The 17,540-nt window shown below is 32.3% G+C and overlaps 1 protein-coding gene across 1 annotated transcript; it reads right to left on the minus strand.

The window, feature by feature from the left end:
- Nucleotides 1-3,988: 3,988 nt before the first annotated feature.
- On the minus strand, nt 3,989-6,662 carry LOC103498208 (rho GDP-dissociation inhibitor 1-like). Its single transcript, XM_008460727.3, has 5 exons — nt 5,895-6,662; nt 5,740-5,806; nt 5,426-5,644; nt 5,158-5,282; nt 3,989-4,333 (listed from the first exon to the last, which is right to left on the minus strand). The coding sequence occupies exons 1-5, from the start codon at nt 6,123-6,125 to the stop codon at nt 4,247-4,249; spliced, it is 729 nt and encodes a 242-aa protein (XP_008458949.1). The 5' UTR covers nt 6,126-6,662; the 3' UTR covers nt 3,989-4,246.
- Between the last annotated feature and the right edge of the window lie 10,878 nt (nt 6,663-17,540).

Genomic DNA, 17,540 nt, shown 5'->3' on the forward strand with positions numbered 1-17,540 from the left:
AAGAGAAAGTTGACTCAGTTTGGGACGTTTGAACCTATGTATAGTTGTTCGATTCCAACAAAAGATCGTGATGATAGACTCCCAAAAGAAAGAAGAACATGTCATATATATAGAATGTTAGGATATTGGACAGTTGTGACTTGTCGCACTTTCAACACAAGTATGAAAAATGAAGCAACCCTCGTAAAAAGAAGCAGAAATGAAAAGAAACAAGAAGACGTGAAAGCCTAAGCTTGAAGGAAGAAGAGAATGATCTTCCCCAACCTCAACGGTCGATCACTTTGTCAGAGTTCCTCCCAAGAAACTTATTTGATGATCATATCTAGAGGAAGTATTAAAAGTCATTGTAGAAGTTGATGACAATCATGCATCTTCGAAAGATGTTGGCGATTCAAAGGAAATCAAGGAAAAAACTTTTGTCTTCAATCATATCAAGCTTTAAACTACTCGATCTTCAATCTTCCAAAGATTAAGTATGGCCACGATGGAAGTAGGAAACCAATGATCAACTTCTACTTCCATTTGAACTTTAACTTTCAAAAGGCTAAGTATTTTCACATCTAGTAAAGATCGACTTTCAACATATCTACTTTCAATCTTCTTAAGATGACAAGCGATCGATATGAAAGAGGGATGAAAACTTTAAAAAAAAACTATTTCATGGAAAAAATAACGACAAGAAGATTCACAATCGTCTCCCTTTACTCTAAAGAGAAAGCTGTCTGTTGACATAAATACAGAAGGTTCCTTGAAGTGGTAAAGCCAAAACTTATGATATTCACCAATTTTACAAATGAAGGAGCTGAACAAGTCCTTGATGAAAATATGAGTTGCTAAGTATGCAAAGTTTCTCATTGCAAGAGCCCAAACTGCATGGTGGTCCTAGCCCATATGAGCTTAAAAGGTGAATGAAAAGAAAAAAAAAGGAAAACAAAACTCAGTTGAACTACACTATGACTTGATCCCTACATTATAAAGGATACGTAAGCAGTTTAAAGAAAACTTTAAGTTTAGTTTAGTAAAAAAAAAAAGCAAAAAATATATATTAGTTGAACAACGTTATGACTTGATCCCTTTTTTAAAGAGTACATAGGCAGCTTGAAGGAGACTCTAAGTTCAATCGAGTAACAAAAGAAAAAAAAAGTTCGAACTACGTTATGACTTAATCCCTATTGAGGTACATAGCCAACTTTTAATAAATTTTAAGTTCGATACTTACAAGCAAAAGTAGTGTCATAACTATTAGGATTTATGTTCTTAAACTCGTCGATAGTAAATGTAATCCATTGACCGTCATTAATAAAGTGTTATTTTTGTAATTCAATAAAGAGTTATCGATTATTAGTTCTGTCTTAATAACATAAATTCAATAAACTAACATCCTAAGTTGTTTGATGAGTCTTGAACTATATGTAGAGATACATATGAATTAATGCTCGAGATACAACTTAAAGAGTCTATAGTATATGGATAAGGTTGGGTGCCTTATTCTGGTAACACTATAGATATGACTTACTTTGTATTTGATAAAAATGCAATGATATAACGCATTCGTGTAGGTGACATACGAGTGAGGGTATACTATACAATGAGTTTGCATAAGACATGACCACAAAATAGTAACCACTCGATGTAACCCTGTTAACTACTTAGGTTTCTATTTCATTAGGATGACCTAGCTAACTTCGTTTTAATCTTGAGGGTACTATGAGCTCCTGTTCGCTGGGGATTGTCCTTTGATTTGTATGGTAAGAGTGGCCAGTTTTCAGAATCAATATGTTTATCATTTTGTGGACACGACTGAGTAGGGAGCTAGAAACGTAATCACACAAGATGGAATTCACTCCTTTCCGACTTTAGGGTTAGTAGATGAGTATTTCCTTAAATTTTATCACCAAGACTTGAGCAAAGAACCCTACCCTCTCTATGGCATAAGAGGGGTTTCTATTTATTGGTTGGACCACAAACATGTTGTTCATTAGAGGAGCACTAGTATTTTAGAACTAGAAGTAACCAAATGGTAAACCGATAATTTGACCTATATGACATTATAGACAATCGTGAAGGAATAACTTACTGTTATTGGTCTATATCCTCATAGAAATATATCTACAGTGAGAAGAGTTCAGCTGTAAGTCTTTAGTAGAATGCACACGCAGTTAACAAATACTGATTAATATGGTTAATGAGTTTAGTCAATTAATCTCATATCATTGTAGCTCGTAAAGTCCATCAAACAAATCTATAAAGACTGTTGGATCAAGTTAATTATTTTGGTCCAATTAAATACTATTTATTTGAGCTAAAGTTCAATTGAGTCCTGAAGGCTGAAATAAACTTAATTTAGCCTAAATTCTAAATAAGGCTCAAATCCATATGGTTGCGCCTAGAAGGTTTGATCTATGGACCAACCAAACCCAAACTCATAAAGTCCACCAAACAACTCTATAAATAAAGGAGTTTTTTTCATTTGTGGGGTAATTTTTACTTCAAAGAGCCAAGAAAGGATTCTACCAACAACATGAAAACTCAATAGCTCTTGAAAGATTGAATTGCTTCACGAACCTCGAGTTTTTTAGAGATACAAACATTCCTCCAAGACTTCAACTTCTAGAACATCAAGTGTGCTCTGCTTCCATACATCTAGTGTACTCATTCAATCAAGAGATAATCAGAGAATCAAGTACTAAAGATCGAATGACATCGCATCGAATTAACACAAAACACAACATTAATATAAGTTTAACTTCACGAAACACGTTTCTCTAAAAACCTCGTGCAAACAAACATATTAAATAATTAAATTTAGAAGATCAAAATAATATATAAATTTAAATATTGAGCAATTTACAATACAAAATTAAATTAAACTGGAAGGAAAAAATAAAATAAATAGAAAATATTAAACATATAAATATGAAAATTAAGTAAAAGAAGAATAAAAAAAGAATATACAAAATCATCAATGCTGCAAACTGAATCCATGACTTTATACGAAAAAAAATATTTCAAGCATAATTTTTCCCCAAGGAGTAAAATAGAAAATTTCCAATATATATTATGGAAGCAGAGCACAAATGGCATTTTTCCAATATATATTATTATATATATAAGAAATGGAAACAAATCAAATGGGAACAAAACTATTTAAAAAATTTGAGAAACACTCCTTAAAATTTGGAAACGAGAAACGAAAACAGTTACAAACACATCTATTTCTTAAGACATTAGAAACAGCAGAAACAGGAAACATAAACGTTAGGATAAATATAATGAATAACAATTTTAGGAATAAAAATTAAGTATATAGCAAAATTTTAAAAAATTAAGTATATAGCAAAACCAATATTTGCAACATAGACTTACTTGGCAAATTTTGCTATATTTGTATTTATTTTAAAAATGTTGCTATTAAGAAGTTATGAAACCAAACATAAATATGTTGAAAGTTTTTAAGAAGTTATGAAGGAGTTGAATGACAAATGCATGGGTTTTGGGTGATAGTTTCAAATGTTTGGGTTTGGGAAATTTGATTGTTTTTCCTGTCTTTTAGTTTTATTTACTGAGTCTTAGTGTATTATCATGTATACTTAAATTCCAGGCTAGAAAATTTGGAAAGCTGGCAAAGGGGAAAAGATTTGAAAAGCTGATATAAATAGAAAAGGCTTTGGACATGTTATATGGGGACCCACCCTCTCAATTTTGCTTCAGCTTCTGTTCACTATTTTGATTTTTAAATCTTTTATTTAAACTTTTATCTTATTTATTTATGTTTATTTTTCTTTAAAATTATTAGACCCATTTTTAATGAGTATTGCATTTTATGTGTGTAACCAAATGTACTTAATAAGTTATTTCCAAACCACTATGGGGATGGTTTTTTTCCCTTTCAAGAATTAGAAACATATTATTACCAAAATTAGGAAAGAAGAAATCGATGAAGCAATAACAATAATAAGAAGAAGGGAAAGAAGATTGCCTTTTAACATTTAGCAAAAAAACAAAGCCGAGCTTTTTTATTGACAGTACACATCTAATCCATCTTTGTTTTTCTTTTTCTATTGTTAGTTCAAAAACATCCTTCATCCTCATTGTCAAAAAAGAAGAAGAAAAAACATCAACTTTGAGAAGATTAAGAATTATAAATAAGAAAGCAGCAAAATTAAACATCTTAAGAAACCCGAGCAGAGCAGCGGATCCGGGCTGAATCAAGCACCGAATGATCCGAAATATTCAAGGGGTATAATTAAGCAGGTTGCTCCTCCTTCCAGTCTTTCCTTATATCAAATGTGTAATTGATTTCCAAGTAGCATTTGTTATCATCATCAACAAACTGTGCCAAAAGGATTATAAAAAATAAAAAATAAAAAACCCAATAAACAGCCAGACATAGATTCATGTGAAGAAGAAGCAAAACGAAAACATGTCTTTTAAAACAAGACTCGAAAAGATAAAGGAAATTTCATGTTACTTGTTGCATAAGCATATGCAAATGCATAGATTGGTGATGATAATAATAACAATAATATCAATAATAAGTTGCTGCTTTATCTTAAAGGTGAAAACTGAGATAAAAGCCAGTCAAGCCATGTGATGCAAGTCATAAATGGACAGGTACAGTTGAAATAGAGACTCTTTAATGGGTTCTCAGAAAGGAAAATAATAGAGCAGAGAATTTCATAAAACCATTCAAATTCAAATTTTAATATCCCTGTCTGTTTTTAAATTGTCAGATAAGGTATATGGGTAAAATATTTATTTTCTTGTATCCTCTTTATCATATTATTTTTGTTTATTTACCCACAAAATTTAATCCTTTAAACTTTAATATCACACACACTCAGTTTTTATAGTTTATCTACAAATTTAATCTCTAATACACTATAATAAGAAGTTTGAAAACTAAGTTCCACTTAATAACCATTATTTTGCAATAATTTTACATATTTTTAGTATAATGATTGAATTCTTAATAGTTAGATTCCAAATTTGAATTCTTAATAGTTAGATTCCAAATTCCAAATTCCAAAAATAAGTTTTTACCTACAGCATTTGGGTAAACTCCTACGGTGGTCAAAATGGATTAACTCATTTTCAAGTCCGCCAACCGGTGAGGTTAATGTTAGTCCATCCTTATTGAAAAATCCTAAAACTGACCTTGCTTCTGGCTGAATATGATCCTCTGGCAAAGATGCCAGAAGGAGTTGTTTCTTCCTGCATCTCATGATCATAAGGTTCAGGTTGAGGGCTAAAAGTTCCAATCATCTCTTTTGTACTATCAACTGTGGACATATATATAAAGAAAAAAAAAGAAAACAAAAAACAAACACAACAACATTTCTCAATTAATGGCAGAGAGAAAAAAACAGAGTGTACAACATATAGAGAGAGAGATTTGTGTTGTGTTTTTAATTTTGTAATTTACCTTTGACTCCAGTTTTCCAGACTGTATTGGTATATTTGAGACCAGAAACAATGTTGTTGCTAACCTGAAAAGTAAACTTAAGGCTGTAACGACTACCTTCCTTCAAAGTAAACCAAAGGCCTTTAGGATTTCCACTCTCAGGAACTGGAAGAACAATGTCAGGTCGCCCTGATGATTTTATTGCAAGGCTCAAAATCTTTACATCTGGCTCAAGAGTTTCTAATGCACCAACCAACCAACCAACCAACCAGAGAAAAAGAAATTAAAAACAAATTCAAAGGAGTTTATATTTAGGGTTTTAAATTTTTAATTACCTCCAACAGATTCAAAATCAACACCACCCAGAAGTTGTTCTTTCCACCTCCTAAGACTTTCATCATCCTAAAAATGTGAAAGCTCAAAATGAATTGAAGAAACACAAAGTTAAATGTTAAATGTTCACAAAAATGGAAAATTAGAGAAAGAAGACCTTATCCTTTTCGTTAAGTTCTTTCAAAGTGTACTGAGGACCCAATTCGATTTTCCTTCCATCTTCATCGTCTTCCTCTTCCGTTGCACAGATTGAGCTTTCACTCATTTTCCTACTCATACCAGAAGAAGGCACAACTTCCTGTTCTTCATCCTCACCTTTCTTGTGCTCTAACAAATTGGGAGAAGCATCCTCTTGTTTCCCATCTTTGTCTTTCTCATCAAACCCCATTATTATCCCTTTTGGAACTCGAACCGATTTCAACGGCCACAGTCATCAACAAGCCATGAAAGCCCAAAAATCGTACCACAATGGCACAGATAAAAACACAGCCACAAGTGACCAAATCGAGGAAGAAAGGTAAAGAAGAAGAAGAAACCCCCAAAAACCCAAATGAAAGAACAAAGAAGAGAATGAGAGAAACAGAAAGAGAAATTAGAGAAAGGTGTAAAAGGAAAAAGAAAAAAAGAAAGAAGAAGAAGAAGAAGAAGCCCACGAGGAGAATTAACCCTCGTGAGAAGAAAAAGAAGGGGAGGAAAGGGAATTAGGGGAAGGCAGTTAGAAAAAGTTGAAAAGGGGAGAAAGGGAAAGAGTCATGTGGTGATCCGAAATTTCATGTTGAAAGAGAGAATAAAGAAGAGATGGTGAAAATCACTTGGTCAGTACGGTTAGGCCACGAATGCCAAGATTCTAGGGGGCCTAAAGCCTCGGGCCGAGGGCTAATGGGGAAAAGCCTAATCCTCATCATCAAATAAATCACTTGGAAATGGGAATATCCGTTGCCCCACAAAACATAACACCACATATCAAACACACACACACCACACACCACACACCCTAAATATATACATTAGTAAGTTTTCATAAAACTAACCATTTAGGCCACACTTATCCAACCATATCAAAATTAGTCCAACTCTAATGAAATTTTATTGTGGGCCGAGTTTGTATCACCCATTCCTATTCTTCCTCTTTACTTTCAATTATCCAAATTTACTATCACCATTACTTTTACGAGGTCCTCATGCGTAACATAGTCAAAAGTAATATCTTTTTAGTTGACAACAATATTAAAAATGACAACTGTAACGGTAACAATACGACGTAATGGTGACCACTTTCAATTCATCAGCTAGTTTGCATTTGTTGATTACAAATTTGGATGTGGAACATAGATGTAAGTACAAATGAGACCCACTTTTCTTATCACTATTGATCTATTATGTTTTCACTTGAGTAGACATGGTTTTAGAGTTGAACTTCTAATGAAAGCAGTGATTTAGTTAATATAATTTGTTCCTATCAACTTTAACTAATAATACTTTAGTTATTATAAAAATAAGTCTCATCAAAATTAGGAGGGGCTTTTATATCATACCATGACTATAAAAGCATTAATCTCGTGTTTAATTTTATGTCCTAAAACTTATGAATCGTAAATGTTAAACTATTCTATTATTCAATAAACTATTAATTTATTATAAACTCTAAATTCAATAAACTATAAATTTTCTTGACTACAGTATGAATTCTTAAATTTTATGTAGTGACATAAAAGTGAATCAAGTTCGAATTGATAGTCTAAATAGTTTATAGTATAGTAATAGAGTTGGATATCTTATTCTGGGTACATCATTGATGCGACCCACTCTGATGTGATCCTAAATCGTTCATGTGAAGGCATGTGAGTGGGGCATCCTATATAAAGAGTTTTCATAAGATTGGATCACGAGATAGTCACTTCTATAATATGATGGAATACACAACATGCGCAGCAGAATTAAGATCAGATTTGTACCCTAATTGCAACTAAACTAAATTTAGTGATTAATATGCATTATAATAATTACCTTATTAAACTAAATTAAGGTTGAAGAAAGAACTTACCTTCAGAGTCTCCCAATCCTTGCAATTTCTTCTCGAACACGATCCTGGGACCACCACTAGAGTTGATCCGCTATTCTTTGGACTTAGAACCGAGTTGTGACACTCGTTCAATGAAGAAAATAAAGAGAGAGTGATATGGAATTAGGAGAAATTTTGGTTGAGATTTTTGGGAGAAAATGGTATATTTTTGTAACTCAATTACAAAAATGACCAAAATCTTATTCGAAATAAAAAAAATACTAATTCAATAGACTAATTACATACAAAATTGCATATAATTAGTTTATTAAATCTCAACACCTAATAATCCACTAACCATTAGTGGAACTTAGTGGGTTAGGTGTTTACATCTTATGTAGCCACCTATCCAACTAACACTAGTGGTAGTGGGATTATCAAACAAAATGTTAGATTTTTCCACTAACTTAGTCCAAGGGTATTTTGGTCATTTGACCATTACAGTCAAAGTCAAACTTTGACCTTTTCAAGCCAAAAGTCAATATTTTGAATTTTTACCATTTGTCCATCTTGACTAATTCCGACCTCCTAAGCATGAATCCGCATTTATCTTTCCAAAATTCAAATCACATTTTCAATATAAAGCTGGTCAAAGTTTGACTTTGAAAAGTCAACAGTCAACATTTTGACTTTTCACAACTTTGACCATTTCGATCAATTCTGAGCTTCCGAATATGAATCCGTATTCATATTTTTAATATTTAAATCATATTTAAACATAAAGCTCTATAACCGACAAAGATATCACATGTACATGTCGGTTTCTCTCTACCTAATTTGAACATTTCAAATTATTCCAACATATTGTTTTATGTTAATTCCATATGAGCTAGCAGGGGAACCTAATGGACCTATAGATCATGGGCTCCAATGATCCGAGATTAACTGGCTAAATCTTTTTAGATCGAACTAATCAACATTCGTTAACTAACGGGTCATTCCACTAAAGGCCCGTAGTTACACTCCTTTCACTATAGATATATTTGTATCCATTTGATATAACTAGGATCAATAAGTTAATCCTTCACAGGTTGTTCGTAACCTCGACTGAGTCAAAATAATGTTTTACCCCCGAGACTACATCTTGTTCCTTAAGTTCCACTAATCCACTATTGAACATTTGGCTTAACGTCCAACTTATAAATCGAATCTCTCTCGGGCCAATGAGAGGGTGGGATCCCTCGTTCAAGAATTGGGTCTAGTCCTTAAGGGAACAACCTATCTACTAACCCTAACACAGGTAGGAGCGGATTTTGTCTTCCACCTTATGTCCCTAGCCATCCATTCGCTCTTATCCCTGAAATTGAAGGCTTATTGGGCTAGCACCGTTGAGCTGCCCTCACCTATGCAAATATAAGGATAATACTATTTGAAAAGAAGTTAATAGTTAGCTCAGGATTAAGATTCAATTACGTAGGTCATCATAATCGAAATAGTCAGTTTATATAGTCAACTAGAACTTAAAAGTGACTATTTCATGGTTCCAGTCTTATGTAAACTCTTTACATAGGATGCCCCCACTCCCATGTCTCTACATGAACGATTTAGGATCACATCGTTTGTACTAACTACAGAGCGGGCTGCATTCATAGTGTTCCCAGAATAAGGTGTCCAACCTTAATCATACACTACAAACTGTTTGGGCTATAAACGTGAACTTGATCCACATTTATGTCTCTACATAAAGTTCAAGTCTACACTAGATAGCCTTGAGATCTCAGTTAATTGGATTTAAGATTATAGTATTCTATTTTCACTAATAAGTCCTCAATAACCACATTATTGAATAGAATATAATTTTAACTGCAAACTACGAGTTTTAGGACATAAATTCCAATACAATATACCACATTTACTATTTAAAACTAACTATTTCGATTTTGATGACCAAAGTAACTCAATCTTAATCTTGAGCTAACTATGAACTTCTGTTTATTTAGGATTGTCCTTAAATCTACATAGGTGAAGGAAACTCAACGATGTTAGCTCAATAGACCTATTTCAAAGGTAAGATCAGGTTGATAACTAGAAACATAGGGTGTGAGACAAAATTTTCTCTTGCCCGCTTCTAGGGATAGTAGAGAGGTTGTTCCTTTAAGTACTGATTTAGGAATTAAGCAAGGGTCCACACCCTCTCACTAGCTTGAGAGGGATCAGGTATTGGTAGTTAGACTATATACCAATTGTTCCTTAGAGGATCAGTGGATCTTAAAGAACAAGATGTAATTTTGGGGGGTTAAAACGATCGTTTGACCTAGCCAAAATTATATTATGAACAATCTTATAAAGGGTGACAAACTAATCATGGTTATATTAAGTGGACGTAAATATATATATAGTGAGAAGAGTGCAACTACGTGCTATAATGGACAGTCTCGTTGGTTAACACATGTTGGTTAACTAGGTTAAAAGGTTTAGTTGGTTAACTAGGTTAAAGGGTTTAGTTGGTTAATCTCATATTGGCGAAGTTTATGATCTGTAGGTCCATTTGATCTTCGTACTAGCTCGTAACAGAATTAAACTTAAAACAATGTGATCAAGTAATTTGAACTATACAAATTAATTTAGAGAAGAAATCACTAATAATATTCGATATAATTTACGATTACAAACTGAGAGAGAAATGATATTTAAATAAGATTTAAATAAGGACATATCGAGTACGGATTCGAGTTAGGTCAATTGAATTAATCGAAATTGATGATTAAAATAGTAATTTAATATTAATTAATTAAATAGTCTAATTAATTATCTATTATTACATTATTTAATTAAAATATATTTTATAATTGAATTAGATTAAATGTAAAATCATATAATTAAATAGGAAACTACAAAAAAAATTGACTTTGAGAGTTCAAAGTAATCATGTTGACTATTTTGGTGGGGAATTGTACTCATTAGTGGAATTATCCGATTTTAATTTAGTGGGATTAATTGACAAAGCTATATGCTTAGTTAATTGTTGTTGCCAAAATTAGCCACCAAATCAACTATTTAATTGATAAATTAAGTGTCAGTATATTGTGCAAAATGCTTGCATATCATTCCTCTTTTAACAATAAAGGTTTAATGAAATTAAACTTTGTTGAATACTTGGGTGAATTTTGCTGAGATAGTACACTTGCTGATCATGACAATTCATTCTCAACTAAAAAGTTATCGCAAATCCATCACTAATTTGTATTTTGTAGATCACTAATTTGATCTCACAGTCAACTTCTAAGCCTATTGAACAGTGCAAAAGATGTTGATGGTAGTTCTTGTTAACTTCATAATCAATAACAATAACAATTCATCCTAAATTTGAGCATCAAAACTATGTATACCAAACTATGTTTTTGGTGTTTAATCCTTCGAATTCATGTCATTGGAATGATATTTGACCCAATTATTTCCGCTACATTTTACTTTACTTTTTCATAACAATCTACATGTATAAGAAAATTTAGTAAGTTTTAATAATATTTTTCATGATAAAGATTAAATTATTATAAATTTTTAAAATATATGAACCAAATTACTACTAATTAAAAGTCATAGATTAAATTAGGGGTTATTTGTTTTCAAACATCTTAGATTCTCATGGAGTGGAAATTTGGATTGCCGTGTTTGTTTTGCAATATTGTAAAATGCACTCGGTACCTAAAGATTCTTTGGGATTTTAAAATGCCTTGTTCAAGGACTTCTAAAGAGTTTTAAATTTGGGTTTTTCAAATTCCTGAGTTGAGGGCATCTCCGTTTTATATTTTTATCTTTCTTTGTTTTTTTTACATATATTAATCTTCAATTGCATTATATAATTAAAATGAATATTGTCAACCATATATATCATTTTTTTTGTTATATCACAATTCTTATTATTTTTAATAAGATATTTAAATTTAAATTTAAATTAATGTTTATTTTATAATACATCTTAAATTATTGTGTGGTGTGTGGTGTTGATCATTTTGTTATTGTCATTGTGAAGTGCTTGTTTGAGAAGATCTGTGCAAGTTAGGGGATCTTAGCTTGAAGATTATTTTGGGGAGTCTCTCATACGGGGAGCCTGGACATTGAGACGCAAGGGTGAAGCATGAAGCATATAATCTAGTGGGAGCCTAGATCGAAGTCCTTGTTCACACATCAAGTGGTTTAGAGGGAAGTCTATACGTTTATCTTATAAAAGTCGTATAATTCAAGATAATTGATTCTTGATAGGTTATGTACTTGTGATCTTCTTCAATCTTTATAAATGATCTTTTCAATCGGGCTAAAGACCCTCTAGATGTAAACGTTGTGTTATCAAACTGGGTTAACAATATCTAGTATTCTATATGTTATTATCACTCACTACAAGAAATTTCATTTTTAGTGACGCACAAAAAATGTCACTAAAATGTTAAAAAAAAAAAAAACGTCTCTAAAAGTATTAGCGTCGAAGAGCCATTCGTCACTAGGACTATCGATGTTCACGCATAGGTTAAAGTTTTAGCGATGCAGCAATTACGCGTCGCAAAAGAGATACTTTTAGTGATATTTGTGTGTTACTGAATGCTTACGTTTAGTAACATATGTTATGTCACTATTTATTTTTTATAGTGACGTATCGAACTCGCCACTAAAGATGATGTTTTAGTGACAAATAACATTGTTTCTAAAGGTTGATTTGTGACCCTTACAAGCATCTTTTGCAACATATTGAAGTGTGCTACTAAAAATTCCTACCATTTTTTAAAAAAGTAATATTTTTGCGATGTTATTGAAAGCGCTTGTAAAAGTATTTTATTACATAAAAAAATAATATCCAATTGATTATATAGACTTGTCAAATATAATAATTTTAAGAACTATCACTAAGCAACTTTATCACAAGAAGTATATGTCAAGAAGCTTCATAAATAGTTCAAGAAATGTCAACCTGAGTTATAAGTATGAAGTTACATCAAGTAAATGGATGTCCAAAGTTAGTTACAAAGTTATAACTATGAAGTTACATCAAGAAGTTATATCGGACCAAAAGTATTGTGCATAACAAAAAATTCCTACAAGTCTTGGAATCATGAAATGATCTTTCCCAACAAAATTATAAGATTTGAACCAAAAACTCTTTTCATATCCGTCCAAAGTAAAGATCAAAATCTTGTATAGAAGACCGTTTGTGCGTAAAATCTGAAATGCAACATAACAGAGTAAATAAGTAAAACATGTAAGCAAAAAACGAATCTTCCTTTCAAGTAGTATCTAGGTTGTGTATCTAAATAAAGTTTAATAATAGTTGAACAGGCATTAGACAACACAACATATGTTCAATACTAATCAACAAAAATTACTTATCGACCCAAGCAACTCAAGCTTATCAATGTGAATATAAAAGATTAATACAAATAAATTTAACATTTTAGAACAAACTAAAGTTTCAAGTTTATATATATAGTTTATTTATGCTATGACTATCACGCAATTACGATACAACTAAACAGAAACCATAAACAAATTAAAGATCAATCGAAAAGATCAAAAGAACTCAAATTCACTTGACAAATGCATAAACATAAAAAAAAAGACCTTATAATAATTAAATGTAAACAACTCAACTTATTAAAAATAAATAAACTCAACATTTATAATCTGATACTTTCACTCTCCAACAAAACCTAAAACAAAATGCCCACAAAGTTTCCAAAATGTGTTTAAGTCGATATTTAATTATCAAAAGAAACTTATGAAACAACCACAACATTTTGTCAAAGTAATAAAACCTAACACTAAACATGTATGACCATAACAACTAAACTTTAGAAAATGCTTAAAGGCCTTATACACATCATCAACGTTTAAAATATCACTATTCATTTTTCATTCTCTTTTTCTCAAAACTTCATCCCATAGCCATAAAATCTCCCTTGGCCTTGATTTCATAATTCGAACAAACAGAAATTAATTAAAAATCAACCAAATGCTTCACTGAGGCATTTTATCAAACACATTGTAAACTACCAAAATGTTTCATCACTGTTAGGAATATACCAACCTCTGATACCACTTGTTAGTGTTATGACTACAACCAAGTCTCCACTGTAAAAAATGTTGCCAATGTCGGAAGAACAACTTGAAATCCGTCATCGATAGCAGCTCGAAATTTGCCTCTAACCTAATGGAAGCACACTGGAACCGCTCACTGAAGAACGCACTGCCTATGCTGTCGTCATAACACTGTCACGTGGCCATCCGGTAGATGTCGTCAAACCCACACCAATGTCGGACGTTGGTGCTCTCTCTTCCTGTTTTTACAGTTGCCTCTTTCTTACTATGTTTGTCTCTTGCGGCTGCCCCCTCTCACGCAATATCCTTTTCTTTTCTCTATTAAAACCTAAAAGAAAGAATATGTGTATAATTGCAAAAATGTCATTGAAGATAAAAATAAAAATATATTTAATAATTTTTTTTAATGAAAAGTTGGAGGAAAATTAAAAGAAAGGGGAAAAATTTTAAGTTTGTTGTTAAAAATATAAATAAAAATATATTTGATTAAAGTTTTAGCAACATTTAAGTTTTTTGCTAAAACTATTTAATTTTTAGTGACATTATTGTTGTGTACTAATTCTTTTAGTGACGCGAATTAAAAACGTATTGCTAATAATAATATTTTACCAACAAAAATTACTTGCGTCACTAAAACTTTGTCATTGAATAATGAATTTCTCGTAATGGCGATTTGTTTCCAAAGTTGTTCCTTCAGTTAATTAACTCATGTGTTAACTTAAGATATCAAGTTAATAAAATATTTGTTTTCTCATAGACTGTTTATATGTAATTCAATTTTTCTAAGGAAGATCTTTTCGAGATGCAAAACAAGCGGTACCTAGTAAACAAGAGATTGAGTTTGAATTTTAATAAAATCAGTAAAGAGTTGAACATGGATACAATTATGTTCCAATCTTTCGAGTTATACAACAAAAAGTGATGCAATCATATCATAGCAAAACAGTGAAATATGCATGAATAGAAATCTATTCCTTTTTAGTCTGGTTCAATTTCTTTAAGAGATCTAAGTAGCTACTACCTAAGATTCTTTCAAAACTTAGATTCATTTTCTGTTTCTTATTCTTAAGGTGACTAATTTTCCTATTTTTAGGGCGCTCCTAGTCTCGTGTTTCTATGTGACATCAATTTATATCTTCAACTTCTCAGCATTAAAATTCCACTAAATTGCTAAATTAAGTGATTACTTTAAACCTAACAATATTTATCCATAAACTCAACAAAGAAAATGTTATTGTAAAAGAGGTGTGAAACATAAGCATTGCTCAAGCCATAGAACCCTAGGATATCCACATACCTAAACCCCTGTCATGATAAATGATAAAATAACGAACTTGATTAAATGATGGATCATAGCTACAATATAAGTTCAATGGGTAAGTTTAATGGGTAAAGAAAGAAAAGAGAAAATTGCAAGAATATAAATAAAAGTGTTAAGAAAGTGCTTTAGGATTGAAACATGCTCATGTGTGTTTGTTTTTGTTAGGATAATTTAGTCCAAGTTTGTTCCTATTTCTTAGGAATTAGTTATTCATGATTTGTAATCATGGAGAAAGTTTAGGGTCATGATGTTAGTGGGTAGTTATTTTTTAAGACTTTAAATATTGTATTTTTCTTTGAATGTAGGTGGAATGAATTTGTCTTCAATTTGCCATTGCAATATTTATTTTTACTCTTGAAAATAATAATTGGTATCAGAGCTCTCTTCTTAAGGGATCTGTGAGTGTGAGTGAAGTTATTGTGTCATGGACGCCATAACAAGTTCCAGTTTCTCTTCAATTTCTCCATTGATATTTGATGGAGACAACTACCAAGTTTGGGCAGTTCGTATGGAAGCTTTGAATATTTGGGAAGCAGTGGAAGAGGATTATGAAATTTCTGCTCTTCCAGACAATCCTACCATGGAACAAATCAAAGCGCAAAAGGAGAAGAAGACAAAGAAATCCAAGGGAAAGGCATGTCTGTTTGCTGTCTCATCTACTATTTTCACTAGAATTATGACTCTGAGATCAGCATATGAGATATGGAATTATCTCAAGTCAGAGTATGAGGGAGATGAAAGAATCAAAGGAATGCGTGTGCTAAACTTGATTGGAGAATTCGAGTTGCAGAAGATGAAGGAAACAGAATCAATTAAAGAGTATTCTGTTAGGATATTGGACATTGCAAACCAAATAAGATTACTCGGTTATGAGTTCAAGGACTCAAGAATTGTAGAAAAAATTCTTGTATCAGTGCCTGAAACATTTGAGGCATCTATTTCTACCTTAGAAAATACCAAAGATTTGACTCAAATCACTCTTGCAGAGATAATCAATGCTTTCCAAGCGCAGGAACAAAGAAAAGCCATGAGGCAAGAAGGTGCTGTTGAAGGAGCCTTGCCAGCGAAGCATCATGAGAACGTTAGGAACAATAAGAAGAAGAATTTTTCAAGAAGGATCAAATTTCTACTAGAGAATCTTTAGCTTACAACAAAGCAGGAGTCAAGAAGGGATCCTATCCTCCCTGTTCACATTGCAATAAACAGGGTCATCCTCCTTTTAAATGCTGGAGGAGACCAGACGCCAAGTGCACCAAATGTAACTAAATGGGGCATGAAGCTGTAATTTGCAGGAACAAGAATCAACAAGGTGTAGAGGCCAAAATTGCTGATCAGGAGGAGGAGGAGGATCAATTGTTTGGGGCAACATGCTTCATGAGTGGTGAGTCAAATGAAAGCTGGCTGATTGACAGTGGATGTACCAATCATATGACTCATGACAAGAAGTTGTTTAAAGATCTGAAGCCAACAAATATCACCAAAGTCAGAAGTGGCAATGGAGACTACATCTCAGTCAAAGGAAAGGGGACTATTGCGATTGCAAGTTGTAAAGGTACAACACATATACAAGATGTTCTTTTTGTACCTGACATTAACCAAAATCTGTTGAGTGTGGGTCGACTTATTGATAAAGGTTTTAAAGTTACTTTTGAAAATGAATATTGCTTGATTAAGGATGCAGCAAATTAAGATATTTTCAAAGTAAAAATGAAAGAAAAAAGTTTTTCACTCAATCCTTTAGAGGAGGAGCAATCTGTTTTTGCTCTCAAAGAAGATGAAACACAGCTTTGGCACAAAAGAGTCGGTCACTATCATCATCAAGGGCTGCTGCAACTAACGTAGTTGGCACTTGATTTTTCCAAGCTTAGTGAAGAAATCTCAAGCTACAAAGCGTGTCATTTTGGAAAGCAAAATAGGAAGTCATTTCCCAAGTCATCTTGGAGAGCCACTCAAAAATTGCAGCTCATTCACACAGATGTTGCAGGTCCTCAGAGAACACCTTCTTTAAAAGGCAGTCTCTATTATATTGCCTTTATTGATGACTTCACCAAAATGTGCTAGATTTTTTTCTTGAAGTTTAAATTAGAGGTTGCTCATGTTTTTTGGAAGTTCAAGGCAAGAGTTGAAAATAAAAGTGGTTGAAAAATTCAAATTGTAAGGTCTGACAATGGGAAGGAGTATGTTTCGGCAGAATTTGACAAGTTTTGTGAAGATTCAGGCATAAAACATCAACTTACAGCTCCTTACACTCCTCAACAAAATGGAGTTAGTGAGAGGAGAAATAGATACATCATGGAGATGACAAGATGCATGCTGCATGAAAAGAGTTTGTCAAAGAAGTTTTAGGCAGAGGCAGCAAATACAGTTGTATTTCTTCAAAATAGGCTTCCCAC

The sequence above is a fragment of the Cucumis melo genome, chromosome 12 (assembly GCF_025177605.1).
Source record: "Cucumis melo cultivar AY chromosome 12, USDA_Cmelo_AY_1.0, whole genome shotgun sequence".
Classification (NCBI taxonomy): Eukaryota; Viridiplantae; Streptophyta; class Magnoliopsida; order Cucurbitales; family Cucurbitaceae; genus Cucumis; species Cucumis melo.